The sequence below is a fragment of the Calypte anna genome, chromosome W (genome assembly GCF_003957555.1).
Source record: "Calypte anna isolate BGI_N300 chromosome W, bCalAnn1_v1.p, whole genome shotgun sequence".
Lineage (NCBI taxonomy): Eukaryota > Metazoa > Chordata > Aves > Apodiformes > Trochilidae > Calypte > Calypte anna.
This window is the reverse complement of record NC_044276.1, coordinates 13,572,279-13,596,667: the sequence shown is the minus strand read 5'-3', so window position 1 is coordinate 13,596,667 and position 24,389 is coordinate 13,572,279. Positions and strand designations below refer to the sequence as shown.

General features: G+C 45.2%; 1 protein-coding gene across 1 annotated transcript in view; it reads right to left on the bottom strand.

Moving 5' to 3' along the window:
- The window catches only part of LOC103539710 (splicing regulatory glutamine/lysine-rich protein 1-like), a 77,246-nt gene extending 54,132 nt beyond the window's left edge, over positions 1-23,114 (bottom strand). Inside the window, 1 exon segment of the mRNA XM_030468332.1 lies at positions 22,954-23,114. Within this exon segment, the coding sequence (XP_030324192.1) occupies positions 22,954-23,114 (161 nt within the window).
- Between the last annotated feature and the right edge of the window lie 1,275 nt (positions 23,115-24,389).

The following is a 24,389-nucleotide window of genomic DNA, read 5'->3' as shown; positions in this document are numbered from 1 at the left end:
CCAAAAGCATTATTCCCCCCCTCTCATATTCTTAGCTTCCTAAAAGAAATTAATGTATTTAGTGCCTTCCTTCCTGCCTTCCTTCAAAACATTACCAAGTTTGATTTCTTCTGCACTATTTCAGAAACCTGCAAAAACGATCAGCACCATTTTTGAAACTTGTGCTCCAACAGCTGTTTAGAGTGTACAACTTATATAATGAAACAGTAGGACCAAAGTCACCAGTTGGGGGTTTAGGCTAATTCTGTTTATGGTTCATAACTGTATAAGAGACACTGCATGACTTTGAAAATAATTTATAGTTCACAAGAATGTTGGCCTTTTTTTTTTTTTTGTCTTAAAATGGATGATACTGCCCTCATTGATAACTAATAGTTTAGGCATTTCATTCAACAAAATGGGCTTACTTGTGGTTCCACTGCATACTTGCTGCTAATGAAGCATAAATAATCATGGAATTGTAGAATAATTTTGGTTGGAAGAGACCTTTAAGATCATCAAGTCCAACCGTAAACCTAACACTACCAAGTCCACCACTAAACCATGTCACTAGGTAGCACATCTACACATCTTTTAAATACCTGCAAGGATGGTGACTCAACCACTTCCTTGGGCAGCCTGTTCCAGTACCTGACAACCCTTGAAGTGAAGAAATTTCTCCTAATAGCCAATCTAAACCTCCCCTGGCACAACTTGAGACTGTTTCCTCTCATCTTATCACTTGTTACTTGGGAAAAGAGACCAACACCCACCTTGCTACAACCTCCTTTCAGGGAGCTGCAGAGAGAAATAAGGTCTCCCCTCAGTCTCCTTTTCTCCACACTAAACAACCCCAGTTCCCTCAGCTATTCCTCATAGGACTTGTTCTGCAGACTCTTCACCAGCTTTTTTGCTCTTTTTTGGACACGCTCCAGCACCTCAATGTCCTTCTTGTACTGGGGGGCCCAAAACTGAACACAGTATTTGAGGTGAGGCCTCACCAGCATTGAGTACAAGGGGGCAATCACTTCCCTAGTCCTGCTGGCCACACTATTCCTGATACAAGCCAGGACTCAAACCAGTAACTCAGCAGACCAATTTAGTAGTGATTTTTAAGTTACTTCTTATTATAACATTCTCCAGGAGAGATTTCAATTCCCAGTTCTAAAAATTAAAGTTGTATTGTCCTCATTCTCTAGGAAGAGACTGTGTTAACAGGGGAAGATCTTAGACTTAATATCCTTTGTGTTTCAAATGTAATTAATCTTCCCTTACGTGACATGTTTGTCCAAAAGGTATCTTATTTGTCCTTTTGATGGACTGATTATCTGTCATGGAAAAAAATGGCCCTGGGCACTGTCATTCAGGAACAGACTGCTCCAGCACGGGCTCCCCATGGGGTCACAGCTTCCTTCGAAAACATCCATCTAGTCCAGCGTGGGGTCCTCCACGGGCTGCAGGTGAATATCTGCTCCACTGTGGACCTCCATGGGCTGCAGAGGGACAGCCTGCTTCACCATGATCTTCACCACAGGCTACAGGGGAATCTCTGCTCTGGTTCTTGGAGCACCTCCTTCACTGACCTTGGTGTCTGCAGAGTTGCTTCTCACACATATTCTCACTCCTCTCTTCTGGCTGCTGTTGTGCAGCAATTTTTTCCCCTTCTTAAATATGTTATCACAGAGAAGTGCTACCACCATCACTGACTGGCTCGGATTGGTCAGCTGTGGGTCTGTCTCAGAAACAATTGGAAATGATTCTATCAGACTTGGGAACAGATTCTGGCATCTTCTCACAGAAGCCACCCCTGTAGACCCCTCTTCCACTACCAAAACCTTGCCACTTAAACCCAATACAGTACTCAGCTGGGATGGTTCAGTTTAAAGTCTTCCCTAAATGCACTGAAGTGCATCTACACCAATGCACACAGCACGGGCAACAAACTGGAAGGAGCTGGAAGCCATTGTACAGCAGGAAAACTATGATAGAGTTGCCATCACAGAAAAGCGATGGGATGACTCGCACGACTGGAGTGCTGCAACCTATGGCTACAAGCTCTTCAGAAGGGATAAATAAGGAAGGAGAGATGGTGGGGTGGCCCTGTATGTTAGGGAGTGTTATGGATTCCTAGAACTTAATGATAATGACAATAGGGTTGAGTGTTTATGGGTAAGAATCGGGGAAGGCCAACAAGGCAGACATCATGGTGGAAGTCTGTTATAGACCACCCAAACTGGATGAAGAGACAGATAAAATACTCTAGGTTTCTGAGAGAACTCTCAATCGCTTGCCCTTGTTCCCATCAGGGACTTCAACTTCCCAGATGTCTGCTGGAAATATAATACAGCAGAGAGGGAACAGTCCTGGAGATTCCCTGAGTGTGTGGAGAATAACTTTCTGACAGAGATGGTAAGGGAGCCAACTAGGGAAGGAGCCCTGCTGGACCTGCTGTTTGTCAACAGAGATGGGTTTGTGGAAGATGTGACAGTTGGAGGCCGTCTTGGGCACAGTGATCATGAAATGATAGAGTTCTCTATTCTCGGAGAAGTAAGGAAGAGGGATCAGCAGAACTGCCAACTTGGTCTTGCAGTGAGCAGACTTTGGCTTGTTTCAGGCACTGGTTGACAGTCCCGTGGGAGGCAGTCTTGAAGGGCAAAGGAGTCCAGAAAGGCTGGATGTCACGGTTTAATGCTGGGCCAGCAATTAAATGAATGAATGATGCTCTCTATCCCTACTAACGTAATGCTATTTTGATCAAAATCTGGTGGACTCAGCTCAAGAGAAAACTCAAGAGAGGTATAATTTCCCAAGGTAAAAACAACAAAGTTTGTTTTGTCCACATGAAAAATCACTGCAAAATGTGCCACAGTGTAGAGCGGTATTAAAGACCATATCACAACTACAACTCTTGCCAGCACTTACCATCAATAAACCACAAAGCAACACCAAGGCCAGCTAAACAATGACATACCGCATACCCTACATACCACAGGTATGGCATCATACCGGTAAATAACTAAAAATTACATGATGCGAGTTGTCTGTTCCATTTCCAACCCTTCAGGATTCTCAAAAGAAAACATCTCCAAGTCTCTCAACTGAGCTATGTGGGTCTCCTCCTCCCACCTAAGTTTGAATTCAAAATATTCAGACAATTAGTGAGAACCTGAGCCTGGGCTCAAGCTAATGAGCTGAGCCCCATGTTGGGTGCCAATAAATCTGTCACGGTTTAATGCTGGGCAGGAAACTAAATGAATGATAGATGCTCTCTACTAACTCCTCTCCCTTCCCAGAAAGGGAAAGGAAAGGGAATAAACAGACTTAGGGGTTGGAAACTAAACTACACAATTGTCCTGGTTTGAGAGGACCACGATAATAATTGCCTACAGTTATACTGACCTGAGACTGCTTGGGATACCACCAGTAGCTGGCAGCCTGTTGATGTGGCAATTACAAAGGGGGGGGAGCAGCTGTGCCTATGGGAGGAGAGGATGGGTCAGTAACCAAAATGGACCAATCACAGTATTCCTTCCCATGGTGCTCAATATAAAAAGGCTCCTAAGAGAGGTTGGTTGGTTGGTTGGTCACCTTGTTGGAAAAAAACATTGTTCATCAAGACAGTTTGCCTTTCCCTGAGTAGGCCTGGTGTGTCTCCTCCAAGGATTTTGTGGACTGTCATTGACACCCTGGACTCAGGCACCCCCATCTGCTGTTGAGTCCTGTTTGGGACTTGTCTGGTCAGGAAGTAATTAGCAACTGATGGGTGTGGGGTTTGTATTTATATATTTGCATGTATTTATAACTTGTCATTATTATTACTATTACTACTTCATTAAACCTATTCTAGTTCTTTTCCAACCTTAAAGTCTCTCTCCCTTACTCCCTATTTTTATGTATCCCTCAGAGGGTATTTGGGGAATAACAGAGAGAATCTGTCACCTAGTTAATGGCAATGTTAATGAAACAGTAATTCTAGAAAAAGAAAATAATGAAATACATACAAATATACACAAAACCACTATTGTGCTCCCCTCAATAATGCTCATGTGACCACTGAGGCTGCAGGGCAGGGCCTGAGTAAGTTCTAGACTGGGCTCCTGGAGTCAGTGGCAGACAGGAACTGGATGCACAAATGAATGGATTTAGGAATGCAGGGATTGGGATCAAAGGCAGACAAATGGATGGAGTCAGCAGTCCTGGCTAACAGGGAAGGTCCCAGGTGACTGGGGCTTGCAAATGTGATGATCACCTACTAGAAGGAGGATCCAGGGAACTACAGGCCTGTCAGCCAGACGTCAGTACTGGGGAAAATTATGGAGAGGTTCATCTTGAGTGCGCTCACATGGCAAGTGCAGGGCAGCCAGGGGATCAGGCCCAGCCAGCGTGGGTTTATGAAAGTCAGGTGCTGCTTGAGCAAGCTGGTCTCATTCTATGACCGGGTGACCCACCTAGTAGATGAGGGAAAGGCTGCGGGCGTTGTCTATCTGGACTTTAGTAAAGCCTTTAGCACAGTCTCTGACAGTGTTCTCCTAGAGTCTTGTTTAATATCTTCATCAACAATCTGGATGAGGGGATGCAGTACTTCCCCAGTAAATTTGCAGATGATGGTACACTGGGTGGGAGTGTTGATCTTTCTGAGGGTAGGAAGGCTCTTCAGAGGGACCTGGACAGGCTGGATGGATGAGCTGAGGTCATCTGTATGAAGTTTAACAAGAACAATTTCCAGATCCTGAACTTGAGTCACAAGAACCCATTGCAACACTACAGGCTTGGGGAGGAGTAGCTAGAAAGCTGCCTGGAAGTGCACAAGGCAGGCAAGTATTAATAAATGTAGTATTTCCCACCAGTGCTTAGTTGCAAAGCATATTCTGGTTTTGTGTTTTCCAGCTCAGTGTTCCACTTGGCACTTTGGGGTCTATACCATCAGCAGCATTGGACCCTAACATTACAGCTCTGGGAGAAATACCACAGCCACCAATTATGGGGAATGTGGACCCATCCAAAATTGATGAAATCAGAAGAACAGTTTACGTTGGAAACTTGAATTCACAGGTAGCGTTTTTGTTTTGTTTTTTTTTTTTAATTTTTATTACTTGCAATATTAATGGAAGATGCAGAACTGTAATTTACGAATTAGAATCCTACACATTAAGACTTTTCATTAGTTGATACCAATAGGAATTAAAAAAAAATCAACCAAAACCAAGAACGATTTTTGGTCACGAGTGATATTTTGAATTGTCCTTTGCCAGTCAGATCAGACCTGACTGTGGAATTCTTTCTAGCAGGTTACCAGAGAAATCACCAATCACGGTAGCAGTCTCCCACAACACTGTGCAGTTGCATAAGTACAGTAAGAAGGAATGATTTGTCCTAGTGGAAGTTGCAAAATTAGCATAAATACCTTTGAGTTTCTCTGATAGGAAAGTTAGTTTTTTCAGAAATTTGTTTTTTCAGCAATTGATTGAATTAATGGCAAAACCATTTGCTTTTAACTGATGGCAAAGTAAGTATTTGATTGTGGGGTTTTTGACTGCCAAAATAGCTACCGGAGTGTAAAAGTACTGTTGATCACACAAAAATAAAACAAACTGGAAGCTAGTTGAAAAGAGATAAAAGCAAAGACTTGTAATACTTTTTTTTTTTTTTAACTGATCAAAATTTACAACCAATATCTTGGACAGAAGTGTATGAGGAAAATTTTCACATTTATTTCAAATCACACGGAATCACAGAGTTGTCACTGTTAGAAAAGATCTCCTTTGCTGTAGATGTTTCTTGGAAAAGGAGCCTGATTCTCCTCTTCCTCTGGTCTGTGTCTCTTCCTTCAGCTAGGAATCAAAAGTAGCCACCTGATTTCTAGTATTTGCATTCTGTTTGTCAGTAAAACTGTGTCAGAACTCAGAGAGTGGTGATCAATGGAGCAGGTTCGAGTTGGGAGGCCTGTAACCAGCAGTGTCCCCCAGAGGGACCTGGACGAGGGGACAGAGTGTATCCTCAGCAAGTTTGCTGATGATACAAAACTGGGAGGGGTGGCTGACACTCCAGAGGGCTGTGCTGCCATCCAGTGTAGCCTGGACAGAGAAGAACCTAATGATGTTCGATAAGAGCAAGTGTAGGGTCCTGCACCTGGAGAGGAAAAACCCCAAGCACCAATATAGGTTAGGGGTGGACCTGCTGGAAAGCAGTTCTGAGAAAAAAGATCCTGGAGACCTGGTAGACAGTAAATTATCCATGAGCCAGCAGTGTGCCCTTATTGCCAAGGCCAATGGAATCCTGAGTTGCATAAAGAAGAGTGTGGCCAGTAGGTCCAGGGAGATCATTCACAGAATCATCGAGGCTGAAAACGACCTCTGAGATCATCAAGTCCAACCCTTAATCCACTACCACTGTGGTTAATAAACATCCAGTCTCTTTTTAAAAACGTCCAGGGACAGAGAATCCACCACCTCCCTGGGCAGCCCATTCCAATGCCTGATCACCCTCTCTGTAAAGAATTTTTTCCTAATATCTAACTTAAACCTCCCCTGACAGAGCTTAAGTCCATGCCCTCTTGTCTTACTGGAAGCTAATTGGGAGGAGACCGACCCCCACCTGGCTACAACCTCCTTTCAGGTAGTTGTAGAGAGTGATGAGGTCTCCCCTGAGCCTCCTCTTCTCCAGACTAAACAACCCCAGCTCCCTCAGCCCTTCCTCATAGGACTTGTGCTCGAGTCCCTTCACCAGCCTCCTTGCTCTTCCCTGGACCTGCTCCAGCACCTCAATATCCTTCCTAAACTGAGGGGCCCAGAACTGGACACAGTACTCGAGGTGTGGCCTTACCAGCACTGAGTACAGGGGAAGAATCACTTCCCTGGACCTGTTGGTCACACTGTTCCTGATACAGGCCAGGATGCCATTGTCCTTCTTGGCCACCTGGGCACACTGCTGGCTCATGTTCAGCTTCCTGTCAATCCAGACTCCCAGGTCCCTTTCTGCCTGGCTGCTCTCCAGCCACTCTGTCCCCAGCCTGTAGCGCTGCATGGGGTTGTTGTGGCCAAAGAGCAGGACCCGGCACTTGGCCATGTTGAACCTCATCCCATTGGAATCAGCCCAACTCTCCAGTCTGTCCAGGTCCCTCTGCAGAGCCCTCTTGCCTTCCAGCTGATCGATACACCCCCCCAAACTTAGCGTCGCCTGCGAATTTGCTAATTGTGGACTCAATCCCCCCATCTAAATCCTCTATGAAGATATTAAACAGAACTGGGCCCAGCACTGATCCCTGGGGGACACCACTCGTGAGCGGACGCCAATTGGATGCAGCACCGTTCAGCACCACTCTCTGGGCCCGGCCCTCCAGCCAGTTCCTAACCCAGCGCAGAGTGCTCCTCTGTAAGCCGTGGGCTGACAGCTTTTCCAGGAGAATGTTATGGGAGACGGTGTCAAAGGCTTTGCTGAAGTCCAGGTAGACTCCATCCACAGCCTTCCCCTCATCCACCAGGCGGGTCACCCGATCATAAAAGGAGATGGGGCTGGTCATACAGGACCTGCCCTTCCTAAACTCGTGCTGGCTGGGTCTGATCCCCTGTCCATCCTGTAGGTGCTGTGTGATTGCCCCTAGGATGATCTGCTCCATAACCTTGCCAGGCACTGACGTCAGGCTGACAGGCCTGGAGTTTCCTGGGTCCTCCTTTCGTCCCTTTTTGTGGATTAGTGTGACTTTTTCCAACTTCCAATCATCTGGGACCTCCCCAGTCAGCCAGGACTGTTGGTAAATGATGGAGAGCGGCTTGGCAAGCTCTTCCGACAGCTCCCTCATCACCCCGGGGTGGATCCCGTCTGGTCCCATAGACTTGTGAGGCTCCAAGTGGCTCAGGTCACTAACAGTTCCCTCCAGGATTACAGTGGGGCTACTCAGCTTATTTCTCTCTACAAGCCCCAGAAGCCAGCCGTGAGGCTTGTAGAGAGAAATAAGAAGCTGAGTAGCTTCTCCCTCTCTGTTCTGCCCTGGTGAGGCCACAGCTGGCATACTGCATCCAGTTCTGGGCTCCCCATCTCAAGAGAGACAGGGAACTACTGGAGAGAGTCCAGCGGACGGTGACGAAGATAATTTGGGGATTGGAGCATGTCTCTTATGAGGAAAGGCTGAGAGAGCTGGGAGTCTTTAGCCTGGAGAAGAGAAGGCCGAGGGGACACCTTATCAATGCTTACAAGTATCTAAAGGGTGGGTGCAAGGACAATGGAGCTGGACTCCTCTCAGTAGTTCCCAGTGACAGGATGAGGGGCAACAGGCACAAGCTGGAACATAGGAAGTTTCATTTAAATATGAAAAAAACCTTTTTATTATGAGGGTGGCACTGGAACAGGCTGCCCAGGGAGGTTGTGTGTGGAGAGCTGCCTCACTAATTTGAGAGACTTGAGAGCTAGTGAAAAAGCAGGGCCCCACGTTGGGCGCCACTTCTTGCGAACACAATGAGAAAAAATTAGAGAGGAGAAAAAAGTTGAGGCCAGGCGAGACATATACTCGGTGGTAATATGTCTGACTTTATTAATCAGCAGCGCTCTTTTATAGTGCAGAGTAAACATGGCATCATGATAAGGTGGATTATGTTTTAAAAGCAAGGCACAATAAACAGAGACCATGGTCTTGCTTACTACAGACGTTGTTTACAGCACTTTTCCACAATAGAACATTCTGGGAAAACCAAGAGTTGATAGAATATATAATCCCTTGTTCAGAGCAGGTGTCCTCCAAATTCCTTACTATCTTTTCTGGAGATGAGCCTTGCCTCATCTTTATTTTTCTGGCAGCAGGCCTTGCCTTGCCGCTATCTCTGGTCGGCCTTGCTTTGTATCATGGGGCCCTGCTTTTTCGATAGCTCTCAGGTCTCTCAAATTAGCGAGGCAGCTCTCCACAGTTGTGGAGTCCCCTTCTCTGCCTTCTCTGCCCAAGTACATGCACACTGCTGGCTCATGTTCAGTTTGCCATCAACTAGGACCCCCAGGTCCCTCTCCGCCACGCTGCTCTCCAGCCACTCATTACCCAGTCTGTACTTGCCACCAGGGTTGCCCTGTACTAGGTGCAGATCTCCGCACTTGTCCTTGTTAAACTTCATGTGGTTGGTGACTGCCCATCTCTCTAACCTATCAAGGTCTCTCTGCAGGGCCCGCCTGCCCTCAAGGGAGTCAACCGCTCCTCCCAATTTTGTGTCATCTGCAAAATTGCTTACAATTCCTTCCAGTCCTGCATCCAAGTCATTGATAAAGACGTTGAAGAGGACTGAGCCAAGGATGGAGCCCTGCAGGACCCCACTTGTGACTCGTCAACCAGCCTCATGTTACCCCATTCACTGTCACTCTTTATGCTCAACCTATGAGCCAGTTGCTCACCCATCGTATAGCACAGTTGTCCAGCTGTATTCTGTATGTTTTATCCAGGAGGGTACTATGAGAGACAGTATCAAAAGCTTTCCTGAAGTCCAGAAATATTATATCCACTGACTTCCCTTGATCAACTAGGTGGATTACCCTGTCATAAAAGGAAATTAAGTTTGACAGGCAGGACTTTCCCCTCATGAAGCCGTGCTGGCTGTGACCAATGATTGCATTGTCTTCCAGGTTTTTTTCAGTATCTCTCAGAATAATCTTTTCCATAATTTTACCAGGCACTGAAGTTAGACTAACTGGCCTGTAGCTTCCAGGGTCTTTCTTCTTGCCTTTCTTGAATATAAGTACAATATTGGTCAGCTTCCAGTCGACTGGGATCTCTCCAGATTGCCAGGACCTCCCAAAAATAATGGAAAGAGGCCTAGTGATGACATCAGCCAGCTCCTTGAAGATTCTTGGATGAATGCCACCAGGCCCCATGGACTTGCAGGGATCCAACTGTAGCAGCAGATCCCGCACAAGTTCTGGGTCAGCTAAAGGTTGGTCTTCCTTGCAGTCATGGTCCTCCAGGTCTGGGCATTGAGGCCCCCTTGATCCATCGTCGGTGTTGAAGATAGAGGCAAATAATGCATTAAATACCTCTGCTTTGTCTATATACTTGTTGGTGAGGTGACTGTCCTTATCCTGTAAGGGACTGATGTTGTTTCTACACTGCCTTTTACAATTAAAGTATTTGAAAAAATTTTTTTTTTGTCTCCCACAGTTCAAAGCTCCAGTTGAGCTTTGGCCATTTAAATTTTCTCCCTACAGTATTTAGCAGCATCTCTATATTCTTCCCATGTCACCTGACCTATCTTTCACTGGGCATACACCTTCCTTTTTTGTCTGATTTGTAGGAGCAAATCCCTGTTCAGCCAAGCTGGTCTTCTACTTCTTCTGCTTGACTTGAGACATTTTGGGATTGGCTGTTCACCAATCATGTAAATGAATGATATCAGTATAAAGATAAGGTATTTTGGGGTTCTTTTGTGTATAAAAGAAACCCTTTGTTACAGGGAAGGCGTACTACCTTTGTGGATTTGCCACCTAGCAGCTCTTTCTGCGAAGAACTGGAATAAAGAAATACCTTGACTATGTGCAGATTGGATTATTGCACACTGGGTAAGCAAACCCAGTATTGGCACATTTTGTTGACCCAGATGGGATGGTCATAGAGCTTTGCCCAGATTGTCTGATTGGTTCCAGCACTGAGGACTCGTGGTCTGGACTCCAGTGTGCACTGACCCACTTGGTTGGGGATTCCCTGACAACCCTCTGCTGTGCTGGAACATTTAGTGACTTGAAGGTGCAATGCCTAAAAGAGGTAGTTCTTTGAAAAGGGGAGAGAGCTTGGGGTTTCAGGTTGAGATGCTATTTATTCATGTCAATACTCAACCACATGAGGAGGAAGAGGGGCTTTCTCAGCTTTGTCAATGCAGAGGAGATTGGAGTATATTATGACTGAACTGAAAAAGGGCCCTAAGGGAGTAAACATGGGTGCAGCATCCTCTACCATGGTATCTCCTTGCATCTCTTGGGATGTATTTTAAAGAATTGGAAAAAGTTTGGTGGGGATCCTATAACTAAAGATAAAATGAATTAAAAAATTGTAATCAGTGGTGACCACAGTATTCATTAGATGATGGAGAAAAAAAATGGACCAAAGGGGGGGGGGTGTCTTCAAAGCATAATACTCTACTGCAGTTAATGGTGTTTTGTAAGCATTAAGGAAAATGGGATGGAATACCATATGTGGATACTTTTATGACTTTAAGAAATTATTATGGTGCTAGAATTAAATTTAAGTTGTTGAATATGCATAAAGGAGGGAATGGAATACATTCATATATTAGATACAAAACAGGAGGATGAGAAGGATGATTGTTGCAAAAGATGAGAAAATAGTGTTGTGGTGGGTGCAAATGATGTTGTTCTGCCACTGACTGGAAAAATGTGAATAAGTGCCTTGTGCTGATGCCTTTTTAACTTTGTCCAAAAAAACCACAAAGACCACAGACTGAATAATTTTAGGGAACAGAATGATCATGGGGAATTCCAGTTGTTATAACTGTGGTGAAGTGATGAGGGGTAGATTGCGTGTAAATTGTCCATTTCATTTGGTCTTAATTTTGGTGTTTTGTGGTTTGCAGAGGTAAGGGGTGGAATGTGTTCGGTTCATGTGGCAGGGTTTTGGTAATGGGAGAGAGGCCACAGGGGTGGCTCCTGTGACAAGCCCCTAGAACCTCCCCTGGTTCTGAGGCTGGACCTGCCTCTGGCCAAGGCAGAGCCCATAAGCAAAACTGATAAGGCCTCCACAATTAACATATTTAACAAAATGGGAAATTGCAAAAGGACCTGCAGAAGCAGAGGGAGAAGAAATAGGCAAGATGATTCTTGAGAATTTTCTACCTATCAAACAGAACCCAGAATTGGATCCCAATGTCCAGGGAGAGAGAACTTAATTAAAACAATACTAGCAATTTATATTATATAGGGTTAAACATGGAGTGTCTAAACCTAAGAATGTGTATGAAATAAGATGGCCCAAAAGAAAGCCCATCAGCCTTTTATGAGAGGCTGTGTGAAGTAGCTAGAAAGTGGAGAGATTTTGTGGGAAAACAGTCTGCGGAGGCTTAAGGATTCCATGTGCACATCAATATGATTGTATGAAATTGTTTATTAACAACTTGCACTCACTTTATATAGAGAAGTCTTGTTTACACCATCTTATCATGCAGGTGGCTTTGTATTCCAATTACACATACCATTCTCATGGAAAGATTCTTCTCACATAATTATTTTCCTCTTCTGTTGCCAATTAAGTTATCTCTTTCCCATTAGCTCATTCTCAGAAAGCCTCTAACTAGGCCTCAATAACCATTAACCCAATGTGGCCTAAATTGAAGTAAGTCAGGATTGCTCACAACCTGGATATTTCTGAACTGTTTCCCCAACAAGATTTGAATCAAGACGATGAAGCAAATCAGAGGATGTTCAATATGTTTATTAGACAGTCGGTTCAGGACTGTTATCATTTGAACAGGAGAAACTAAAGAAGGAGGGCTTTTGGACTCTGAGAGGGGCAGAAAGAAAAGGGAGGGATTTATTCCCTCCCGTTTCCTCCCATACCCTATAAAGATCAGAAAAGTCAGCAGCTCTGCCTACTTTCTTTCCACTTGCTGCTGTTCTTTACCACCAGCTTGCCTCCTGTGAGTCAGGGCTTATCTATGAGGTTGTGTGTGTGTGTGTATATATATATATATTTGTATATATTTATATTCTTTGTTACTTTATCCCTTATGTTATTACCTTTCCCTTGTGTTAGTAAATCTGTACTCAATTGTTTTCAGTTTCCAACTTAAAGTCTCGGGTCTTTATTCCCCTTTTATCTTCCCTTTGTGGGGGGGCAGGGGGAATAGAGAGGAATTCTGTCCTTAGGTTTGTGGTCCACCCAAACTGCAAAACCGTGACAGAATAATTGGCACCCAATGCGGGGCTAAAATTTAAATTTTTCTTTTAATTGAATATATTGGAAATTTGGAAACTGAATAAAAAAAAAGGATTTCAAAATTATGTGGGTGAAAGGCTTGTTATATACTGCCTTTCTGAATTTACTCATCCACGCATGTTGTTTTGAATGTTCCCATCTCCCAGCCATGATACTTTGCTGTTAAAACGGTGATTTCTACGGGAATGAGTTCAGTTGGGAATTTGATTGGGGAGTTTGGGGGTTCTTTGATGAATGCGTTGAGTATGCAAAATGATTCTGTTCCTTTCTGTGGCGAGTTCACCTTGCCACAGTCTGGAGGCCTCGGTGATGGTTGGTGTTACTTGTTTTGGTTATCGCTGTGCCTGAATGTGTTCCAGGGGTGGTTCAATGTTCGATATTTGTGTAGGAAAACTGCCGCCACCCCACCGGCTTCCACTGCTGCTGCCAGGGACACCTCCCCCACTGGCTCTGAACTGGCCCTTGTCACCCCTATCACAACCTGCAGAAAGCATCTAAAGAAGTTGGACACACAAACACACACACACACACACCCCAGCGAGGGGTGATGATGACTCAGAGACAGAGACAGAGACAACAAAAAACCCTGATCAGGGAGAGAGCCAGCCCGAGGCAGGAACAGCACAGGAGAGTGATTCAGAACCTAAGATAACTGTCCAATCTATGTCTCCGAAAGAGATAAGAAATTTAAGAAAGGATTATGCTCACGATGAAGGTGAATCACTGACTGCTTGGATGCTGCCTGTCTGGGACAAGGAGGTGGACATGGTAGACATGGAGGGCAGAGAGGGGAGGCAGCTGGGATCGTTAGCCAGAGATGGGGGCATTGATAAGGTAATTGGGAGAAATGCTGGTATAGTCTGTGGAAACGCCTTTTATCTGCAGTAAAAAGCTTATAAGGAGGATATCGAATGTCGCACTATTAAATGGAACACTGTGGAAAGAGGCATCAGATACTTGAGGGTGCTAGCAGTTTGAGAGGTAATCTATGGTGATGGGGAAACACCTGAAGATCCTGATCAGGTGCCATGCAGGAGACCTCTGTTTAAAAAGTTCACACAGAGTGCCCCTGCTATGTATTCCCACATTTTGAGGGGAAGGGTCTTTGGTGGAGATTATTAAACAGCACCAACTGTCAGTGAATTTATTAGCCAGCTAAGACAGTACGAAGACAGTGTCTCTATCCTTACAGGCTTGTGTCTCAGCTGTGGAAATACTGTCTGGGGAGTTAAAAACCACGACTGAGGAGTTAAAAACCTCTTTTGAGAAGCTGCATGATAAGTTATCCAAGATGGAGACAGGGTAGACAGAACTCAACATGGAGTTCTCTGTGGACGACCCTACGTAACCTTGGTGAAAACACGAGTATATGGGATGGCAAACCCACTGCTACCCTGTGTGCAAGAGTCCAGGAGCTGCAAGGCAATACCACTGGAGGTAGTGTTTCTGGGAGGATGGTTGCTCCAATCTCCCAAGAACCATCCATTGCTGTCCCCAGCAGATGGGTCTCTAATCCAACTGTGAGTTAAGGAAGTAACAGTGAGAGTTCAGTTTGCCACACAAACCCTTCTGTTCAGTGTGGGTGCTGTACTCAGCAGTAGAGGGGCCGTGCCTCCAGCCAGGCGGAGGAGAGGGATAACCGAGTTTACTGGACAGTGTGAATTTAGTGGCCTGGCACAGCAGAACCACAGAGATACAGAACCCTAGTAGGCACTGGTGCACAGCGCACCTTGCTATCTTTGAATCACAAAAGAACAGACTCTATTACCATCTCTGGAGTCACAGAAGGGTCTCAAGAACTGACTGTAGTGGAGGCTGAAATGAGACTGACCGGAAATGACTGGGACACCCACCGTATAGTGACTGGCCCAGATGCTCCGTGCATCCTTTGTACAGACTTTCTTCAGAAAGGGTATTTCAAGGACCCAAAAGGGTATAAGAGGGCCTTTGGTGTAGCAGCTGTGGAAACTGAAGGCATTCACCAGCTGTCTGCTTTGCCTGGTCTTTTGAATGACCCTTCTATGGTGGGCCTGATGAGGGTAGAGGAACAGCAGGTTCCAATTGCATCTAATACAGTATATGGTCACCAGTGCCATACCAACAGGCTCCCTGCTCCCCATACAAAATATTATTTGCAAACTGGTGATCTAAGGGGTGATCAGCAAGACTTGCTCATCTTTCAACAATCCTACATGGCCAGTACAGAAGCCTGATGGAGAATGGAATTTAACTGTGGACTACTGTGGTCTAAATGAAGTTATACCATCAATGAGTGCTGCTGTTCCAGATATGTTAGAGCTTCAGTATGAACTGGACTCTAAGGCAGCCAAATGGTATGCAACTATCAACACTGTTCTGTTTTTCTCCATTCTCATAGCAGCAGAGTGCAGGCCCCACTTTGCTTTCCCCTGGAGGGGCGTCCAGTACACCTGGAACCGACTGCCTCAGGGGTGGAAGCATAGTCCCACCATTTGCCATGGACTGATCCACGCTGCACTGGAGAAGGGTGGAGCTTCAGACCGTCTGCAATATGTCGATATTGCTGAATGGGGTAATATGGCTGAAGAAGTCTTTGAAAAAGGCAGGAAAGTAATTTGCGTACTACTAGAAGCTGGTTTTGCTATAAGGAGTAACAAGGTCAAGGGACCTGACAGAGGGATCCAGTTCCTGCGAGTTAGATGGCAAGATGGGTGCCAGCACATCCCTATGGATGTGGTCAGAAAAACTGCAACCATGTCTTCACCCACTAATAAGAAAGAGACGCAGAACTTCTTGGGTACAGTAGAATTTTGGAGGATGGACATTCCCGAGTACACTCAGATTATAAAACCCCTTTATGATGTCACCCGAAAGAAAAATGGTTTCACATGGGGCCCTGAACAGCAACAGTCCTTTGAGCAGACAAAACGAGAAAGTCCATGTAGTGGCCCTGGGACCTGTACAAACAGGATAGGAGATTAAAAATGTGCTCTACACTGCAGCCGGTGATAATGGTCCCATCTGGAGTCTCTGGCAGAAAGCACCAGATGAGACTCGAGGTCGACCCCTTGGGTTTTGGAGTCGGCCATATAAAGGTTCAGAGGCCAATTACACTCCAATGGAAAGAGAAATATTGGCTGTTTATGAAGGAGTTCGAGCAGCTTCAGAAGTGATTGGTACTGAGACAACACTCCTCTTGGTACCCTGTCTGCCAGTTCTGAACTGGTTTAGGGGAGGATCTCATCTACACACTATGCCACTGATGCCACCTGGACTAAGTGGATTGCCTTGATAACACAGCAAGGTCGACTAGGGGACCCTGATCATCCAGACATTGTGGAAGTGATTACAAACTAGCCAGAGGGTAAAGATTTTGGAATGCCACCAGATGAGATAGTGAACTGTGCCGAGGAAGCCCCTCCATATAATGAACTTTCAGATGATGAAAACAAGTTTCAAGTTTACTCTCTTTACCGATGGATCCTGTCATCTTGTAGGAAGTCAGCAGAGGTGGAAAGCAGCAGTTTGGAGTCCTACACCACAAGTCACTCAAGCAGCTGATGAAGATGGTGAATCGAGCCAGATTGCAGAGGTAAAAGCCATCCAGCTAGCCCTAGACATTGCTGAATGGGAAAAGTGTCCAGTGCTTTACCTCCACACTGACTCATAGATGGCAGAAAATGCCTTGTCGGGGTGGCTGAAGGGATGGAAATGGGACAACTAGCAGCACATGGGGAAGCCTATTTGGGCTGCCACTCTGCAGGAAGATATCACTGCCCGGTTAGAGACATTAACGGTAAGGGTATGGCACATGAACACCAATGTATGTAAGAATCGGGCCAGTGACTAACACCGACAAAACCATCAGGCGGACCAGGCAGCTAAAATGTTTCAAACGGATTTAGACTGGGAGCACAGAGGTGAACTGTTTCTAGCTCCCTGGGCCCATGACACTTTAGGTCACCAAGGGCAAGATACAATGTACTAATGGTCTTGCGACCGAGGGGTAGACTTAGCTTTAGACATTATTACACAGGTTATTCGTGATTGTGATGTATGTGCAGCCATCAAACAAGCTAAATGGTTAAAACCTTTGTGGTACAAGGGGACATTGGTGTAAATACAAGTATGGAGAGGCCTGGCAGATACATTACATCGCACTCCCTCAGACTCATCAGGGTAAGGGCTATGTGCTCATAATGGTTGAAGCAAGCAAGCACTGCGTTGTTGGAGGTTGTTGCCTCATGCCACTGCCCTAATACTATTCTGGGGCTTGAAAGGTAAGTGTTGTGGCAGCACGGTACCCCAGAGAGGATCGAGTCAGACAATGGGGTCATTTTAAAAACCATCTCATAGACAATTGGGCTAAAGAGCATGGTGTAGAGTGGATATACCATATTCCCTATCATGCACCAGCATCTGGAAAAACTGAATGCTACAAATGGCTTGCATGAAAACCACCCTGAAAGCAATGGGTGGTGTGACTTTCAAAAATTGGGATCTGTGTTTGGCAGAAGCCACCTGGCTAGTTAACACTAGGGGATCTATCAGTCAAGCCAGTCCTGCTAAGTCAGACCTTTTATATACAGTGGATGGGGATAAAGTCCCTGTTATGTGCAAAAAGAAACTGTTGGGAAAAACTGTTTGGGTATATCCTGCTTTGGGCAAAGACACCCATCCATGGGGTTGTTTCTGCTCAAGGTCCAGGATACACTTGGTGGGTTATGCAGGAGGATGGGGAAGTCCATTGTATACCACAGGGGGACCCAACTCTAGCTGAGAGAATCTAGTTTCACTTTGTATAGTTTTAATAGTTATAGTAATTAGTTGTATTAAGTGTTTTTCCCCCAGGATAATGCAGTGGTGTCCAAGTCTCAGGAAGAGCTTGCAGCATGCAAGGGCATGAACCCTGACAGACCCTGTACCATCTGTATTGCTTTGAGAAACTGCCATGATGAGGATCTTCAGCTTGGACTTAAAAATCTTGTTTAAACACAGGGCATCACCAGGTGAATGAGAATGGAGAGAAATGGAATGGAATAAGGAGTGGAATGTCACCATTTGAACAGGAGGAACTAAAGAAGGGGGGCTTTTGGATTCTGAGAGGGGTGGAATGCAAAGGGAGGGGTCATAAGGAGAAAGTTGCAGAAAGTTGATGGGGTTGGGGGAATGTCAATTTTGCAGTCGATAGATGCAAGAGAGGAGAGAAACAGAATAGGCCAGCAGCAACAGTAAATGGGAATGATATTGAAGGTAGAGGCAGGAGAAAAGGAAAAGGTAGAGGAGGACAATGAGGGATGATACCAGTAAAAGGCCTGCAAAATCAAATCAGATTAATGTGTGGTCTGTAAACAGGTGAGACTGGAAAAATTAATATCTGAACCAAAAGGGGCCAAAAGAACAAGATTATATGGGAAATGTTAACCTTATTATGTTAGAGTATTTGGACAATGAATGAAGAGGACTGGGGAAAAATATTAAGGTCTCCCCAGCTGATCCTCTGGTTCTAATTAAGGTGGGGAATGAAAGTACTGTTGCTTTGGGTTTTTTTTTTCTTTTTGGACAGCAGAGCTACACATGCAGTGGTTACTAGTTGTAAAGGACCTTTAAGACTACAGTACTGCTTGTTGGAGCAACACGAGAGTGGTTTTTAAAGCCATTCATGAAACAAATGCAGTACACAATTGGAAATAAGAAATTAACTCATTAATTTCTCTGTATGCCAGAATGTCCCCTGCCATGATTAGGATGTGATTTATTGTGCAAATTAAATGCTCAAGTAACCTTTTGCAAGAACTCTGTACTCCTGAAACGGCCTGGAAAGCACAAATTTGCCTCCTGATGGATAAAAATTTAGAGGAGCTTGAAGATAACCAGGTAAAACAAAGAATGTAACTCTGATTAACATATGTACATCTCACTGTTCCAAACCCTTACACCTAGCTGGCCTTGGTACCTGAAACAAATAGCAATAAAAGCTGAAACCAGTCACAGGTTTTATCATCCCTACACAGGTACCTTAACCAGCAAGCTCCTTTACCTTTAGGCTCACTGAAGCATCACTTCCAGCCAAGAAACTCAGTTTAAATCTGGACCTGGCATGATGAGCCACTGAGGGAGTGGAAGGGACCATATACTGTTTTGCTAACCACTTACATGGCAGTGGAGGTAAATGGGATCAACTCCTGGATCCATTATACCCAAGTGAAGGAAGCTCCTCCAGAAGAATAGTGTACCTCGACCCCTACTGGGGACTTCAAACTGAAGACCTCCAGAAATAATTTGAACTGATGAACTGTACCTGGAGTTCAGAAAGTGCCTATACAGAGCTAGACTGTCTTCAAGGGTTGCTGATATATTATTTTATGTATTGGCAGTATTACATAATCATAGAATCATTAAGGATGGAAAAGACCTCTAAGATCATCAAGTCCAGCCATCAACCCAACACCACCATGCCCACTAAGCCATGTCCTGAAGTGCCACATCTATGTTTTTAACACCTCCAGGGATGGTGACTCCACCACTTCCCTGGGCAGCCTGTTTCAGTGAAGAAATTTCTCCTAATCTCAAATCTAAACCTCCCCAGGTGCAACTTAAGGCAATTTCCTCTTATCCTATCACTGGTTAGGGTGAAGAAGAGACTGACCCCCACCTCACTACAACCTCTTTTCAGATAGATGCAGAGAGCAATAAGGTCTCCCCTCAGCCTCCTGTTTTTGAGACTAAATAATCCTAGTTACCTCAGTTGCTCCTAATAAGACTTGTTCTCAATTCTCCTCTACAGCTTCATTTCCCATTTCTCTGGACACAGTCCAGCAACTCAATGTCTTTCTTGTAGTGAGGAGCCCAGAACTGAACACAGTACTCAAGGTGCAGCCTCACCAAGGCTGAGTACAGGGGCAGGATCACTTCCCTTCTCCTACTGGCCACACTATTCCTGATCCAAGCCAGGATGCTGTTGGCCTTCTTGGCTACCTGGGCACACTACTGGCTCATGTTTTCCAGAACATTTAGAGAAAGGGGTACCACTGATCAATATGCCCATTCCTTCATATATTTTCTGGGACAACTTATGGGTAAATATAACCATTAACGTAGAAGAAAAGAAAATCCAGAAAATAAAGAAGCAGAAATCCAGCAGTGGGAATTTGTAGGAAAATATCTGGGGTGTGCCCAAATTACATCAGTTGGAATGCTTTTCCATGGTAACTGGCCAGTACCTCAAGGAAAAGACTGGTAATGGTATGTGGAACTAAAGCTGGGAAAGTATTACTGATTAATTCATCAGGAATTTGCACTATAGGAGCTATAGTCCTCAATGTGACTATTATCAACAAGCTGAAAAATGAAGAATAACTCACTCAGAACAGTTATGAAAAGGAGCAAAAGAAATAATCCCCTAATTGAAAGAGGACTGAAATTGCATTTCACTCTTTTGCCAGATAGTTCATCCCTTGGCTAGGAGTAAGCAAATTAGAAATGATAATAAATGTCTCTGCAATTAATGAAAAAATTGAAATAAGGCTGCTGATGCAATCAAGGCCCTCCAAGAGGAGGTCTCACAATTAGGAAAAATCACTGTACAGCATAGGATGGCCTGGGATATGCTTTAAGCATTAAAAGGAGGAGCATGCACAGTAACACAAGCTGATGTGTATACGTAGAAGAGAGTGGAAGGGTATTTACACATTTAAGTTGGGCAACAAACTTGGATTTTACACAAAATACAAAAAGATGATGCCTCTCTTGGGTTTGATGAAGTATGAAATTGGTTCACATATTTTCCAAAATTATGAACCTAAATAGTTATTGGGATTTAAATATATGTGTGCATTAATATCATGGTTCAGTGTGGTATAGAGTGTTGCACCAATATGCTCCGAAACTGTGAAAAGCAACTATCAAAAATTCTAATGAAGGAGAAACCATCTAAGGCATGTTATAGGAACAGAGATGGGATAATGATACACTGAGGTATTAGAGAAGAAATATAAAGATGAGAATTAAAGGGTAAGTTACATTTTTAAGTTTCAAAGGGGAGAAATTATGTCAAAAGAAACATGTTAGCATAACCACAGGAAGGTTATTTTAGGATGAAGAATGAATGGAAGATGCCAACTTGTCCTGGTTTGGGCCAGGATAAAGGTGATTTTCTGTCTTGTACTTTTGCTTTTAGCTGAGTCTCTTTAAGTAGTTGCACTTGCTGAAATTAACAGCAAGTTTCTCAGACAGTGTGTGCTTCTAGGATTGATAACACTTGATGTTTATAGTTACTGCTAGAGACTGGTATGCAGAGCCAAGGACACTGCTCAGCTCTGAGGAAAACATTTTACCCTCCAGGAGGATAAAGAGGTCCCACCTGAGCCCTCCTTTGGGGAGGAACAGACAAGATAGATGCCAGAATTGACCAAACAGAGTATTCCATCCCATATATGTCATACTCAGTATAAATTTGAGGCATCACGAGGGCCAAGCCAGATTTCCGGATTTCCTGTTTCCCTTCCTTCACCTGGCATCCTGGAAGGATTCCATCCCTTCCTCTGCCTGTGCTCCTGATCCGTGCCAGCCCATATCTCTGTGTTCCTGCCTCCAGTTCCCGACTGCTGCCGACTCCAGGAGTCCAGCCTGGACTTTCCCAGGGCTGCCCTGCAGCCTCGGTGGTGACGTGAGAGTTATTGGGGGAAAGGGGGAAGGAATGTGGTTTCCATTTTCCTGTATATTTGTATATATTTAGTAATTTTCCCTATTTATCATTACTGTTTCATTAAAGTTGTGTAGTTTAGTTTCCAACCCATAAGTCTCTCTCCCTTATTCTCTCTCCTTTCTTTATCAAGGAGGAGAGAGACATTAATAGAGAGCGTCTGTTATTCTGTTTAATTGCCGGGCCAGTATTAAACCTTGACACAACTGCTACCACTTTTAGTCTTAAACCCTAAGCAAAACAAATAACAGAAAACAATGGCTAATTAAACTTATTGTGAACTTGCCTCATTAACATATTAAAATACCCTCCCTCAGGCTGTAATGATCCCTTCCCACAAAAGCCCCCCACTCTCTGAGCATGCTTAGTGAAAAGTAGAAGTGCTACCACTTTAAATGGAAGTGAAGAACTAGTTAACTGCAGATGAATGATATTGGTGTACTTAAAAGATAAGGTAATTTTGCATTTTTTGTGCATAAAAGAAACCCTGTGTTATGGGGAAGGTGTGCTACCTTTGTGAATTTATGACCTAGCACCCCTTTCTGCACAAAACTGGAACAAAATACCTCGACTGTGTGCAGATTGGATTATTGCATATCAGGTAAACGGACCTTGTTTTGGAACAACATTTGGAAGAAATTTTAAAAATTATATTACCTCCCATCTGAGTATCCCTCATATGTAGCTGACATAATGAGATCAGCTACAATTTAGAGAAACGTGTAACATCTGTTATTAACTTCCATTTACTGCAAATGTCTTACCGGGGGCATTTCAGAACACAGGGTAAGCACCGTTCCTCTGTTAACAGCTATGTTGGCTTCTGTTCAAATGGCTTTTTCTCGAAGGAGAGACGGGCGGGGGTTTGGCCTGGGGCGCTCTCGCCCGATCTCCCCTCCACTTGGGATGACTCCGAGCGAAGAGAAAGTTAGGTCACAGAAAATAAGTTTTCAGGAAAAGGGGGAAAACAACACCTACGCCAGAAAAGCGCTTCGGGGCAGCCTGGGAGCAAGGTTCTCGCCAGGCGTTAGGCTGTGACTCAGTGTCGACAGCCCCCAGCAAGTGGGGGCTTGTTCTCCACGAGAACATAAAACCCGCCTTCTTTCTACAGGCCGCTCTGGAGATGTCGCGGCTGCTCCCGTCCGAACCGGGACCGCTATTTAGGTCCGAGCGAAGCCCCCTTCCCCTAACGCTCCTGTCCCCTACAAAGGAATGGGACCAGGTGACACCCCTCCCCGTGCGGGCGACTCTGGTGCCCACACACAAGACGACACATAGGGCATTCTGCCTCTTCCCTCTCCTCCATCCTCCCGATCCCTCTAGGCCTCTTCCTCACCCCAACTCTATCGCTCCGGAGGCCGGCAAAGGCCCTACTTACTCCGGGGGATAGAGACGCAACTCCTCGATATCTCCCAGAAAGCCGAAGAGAGTGCGCATCTGCTCACTGGTCACTGCCGATGACAGGTTCGTGACTTGGATGACAGATGTGGGGCCCAAGGGGAAGCCGAGCGGCACCCCGATCCCTCTGCTGCTCATCATGGCGGAGCCTGCACGACAGTTCCGATCGCGGCGGTGACACACGTAACCGGAAAGGCGGTCCCGACGACAGAGAGGAGCGGGCGGCACTTGCCAGAGCGTCCTGGGATGCGGGCGCTCTAGCGACAGCCTCGATTGCACCCTGGAGGTGTTTCTGGGCGGGCAGCCGTTCTCTTGCCGGCTGGGGCTCTCCGGGGAACGGGAGCCTTCGCTTCGCGCAGACGGGATTTCGAGCTCAGCTGCCAGGGCTCCCGTGCAAAAGAGGAGGAGAAAAAAACCCCTCTCTTACCTCCGGTTTCCTAAGGAACCAGGCAAGCCACTGTTGCCAAGGCGGGACCAACGCGGGGCCGCGTTCCCCCTCTCCTCCGGCCTCCCTTCAAGCACACGCTACTCCCCTCGGAGTATTAGGAGACAGGACTGCAGATCCTGCGGGAAAAGACACGGGAAAGAGCGGGCCCGGCACTCGTATAGCAGAGAAGAACACAACGGCCCATGCATGTAGCGGGAGGAGCCTTTCTTGCTCCTGAGGCTCAACGAGCTGCTGACCTCTCCATTGCCGCGAGGCGAGGGTGTGTCCCACCTTTACTGGCCCCCTGGTAATAGGGGGCCTGTCCTAACCAGGCACAGGTGGACTCACACCCACTCTTTGGCAACTCGAGGCACCTGGTTTATCTTGTTTCTCTACACATGCAGCACTCTGCTGGCGCGACTGAGACGATTAGAGAGCTCCATCACACGTGGGGAAGGTGCAGCTGTGACCGCATTTGACTAACCCCTGCACATATCCCGACTACCATAATAACTGGTTTCCTTGTCCTTTAGCAAAGTGAAAGGCTTCTTATTTTAAAACCGCAATACCAAAGAATCTAGGTACAAAACCTCACCTTTAAAAGGTCAGGTTTAGCTCTATTAAACGATTTGGTATAAAAATCCACTGGATGCTTTGCCAGTGAATTAAAATATGCTCACAAGAGGTGGAAGGAAAAACAGATTTCCCATTTAGATGCTCTTTCGGTAGAAAAGTCAAAAAAGAGGCAGTTTAATTACCCTAGGGAATAAACCCTCAAAATGTTTACCCCCTAACTATGTTTAAACAGCAAGGGTTGTAATAGAATAGGTTGTTAATGGTTTTGTTCTAACTGAACTAATCTATACTGATTAAATTTATTTTACCTGGAGTTACAGTTCAAGTTCTCTTTAAGAGGTAAGTTGACTGTGTTCCACGAGGGGGTCTGTTTACCCCGTGTGCAATAACCCAATCCACACGTCAAGATATTT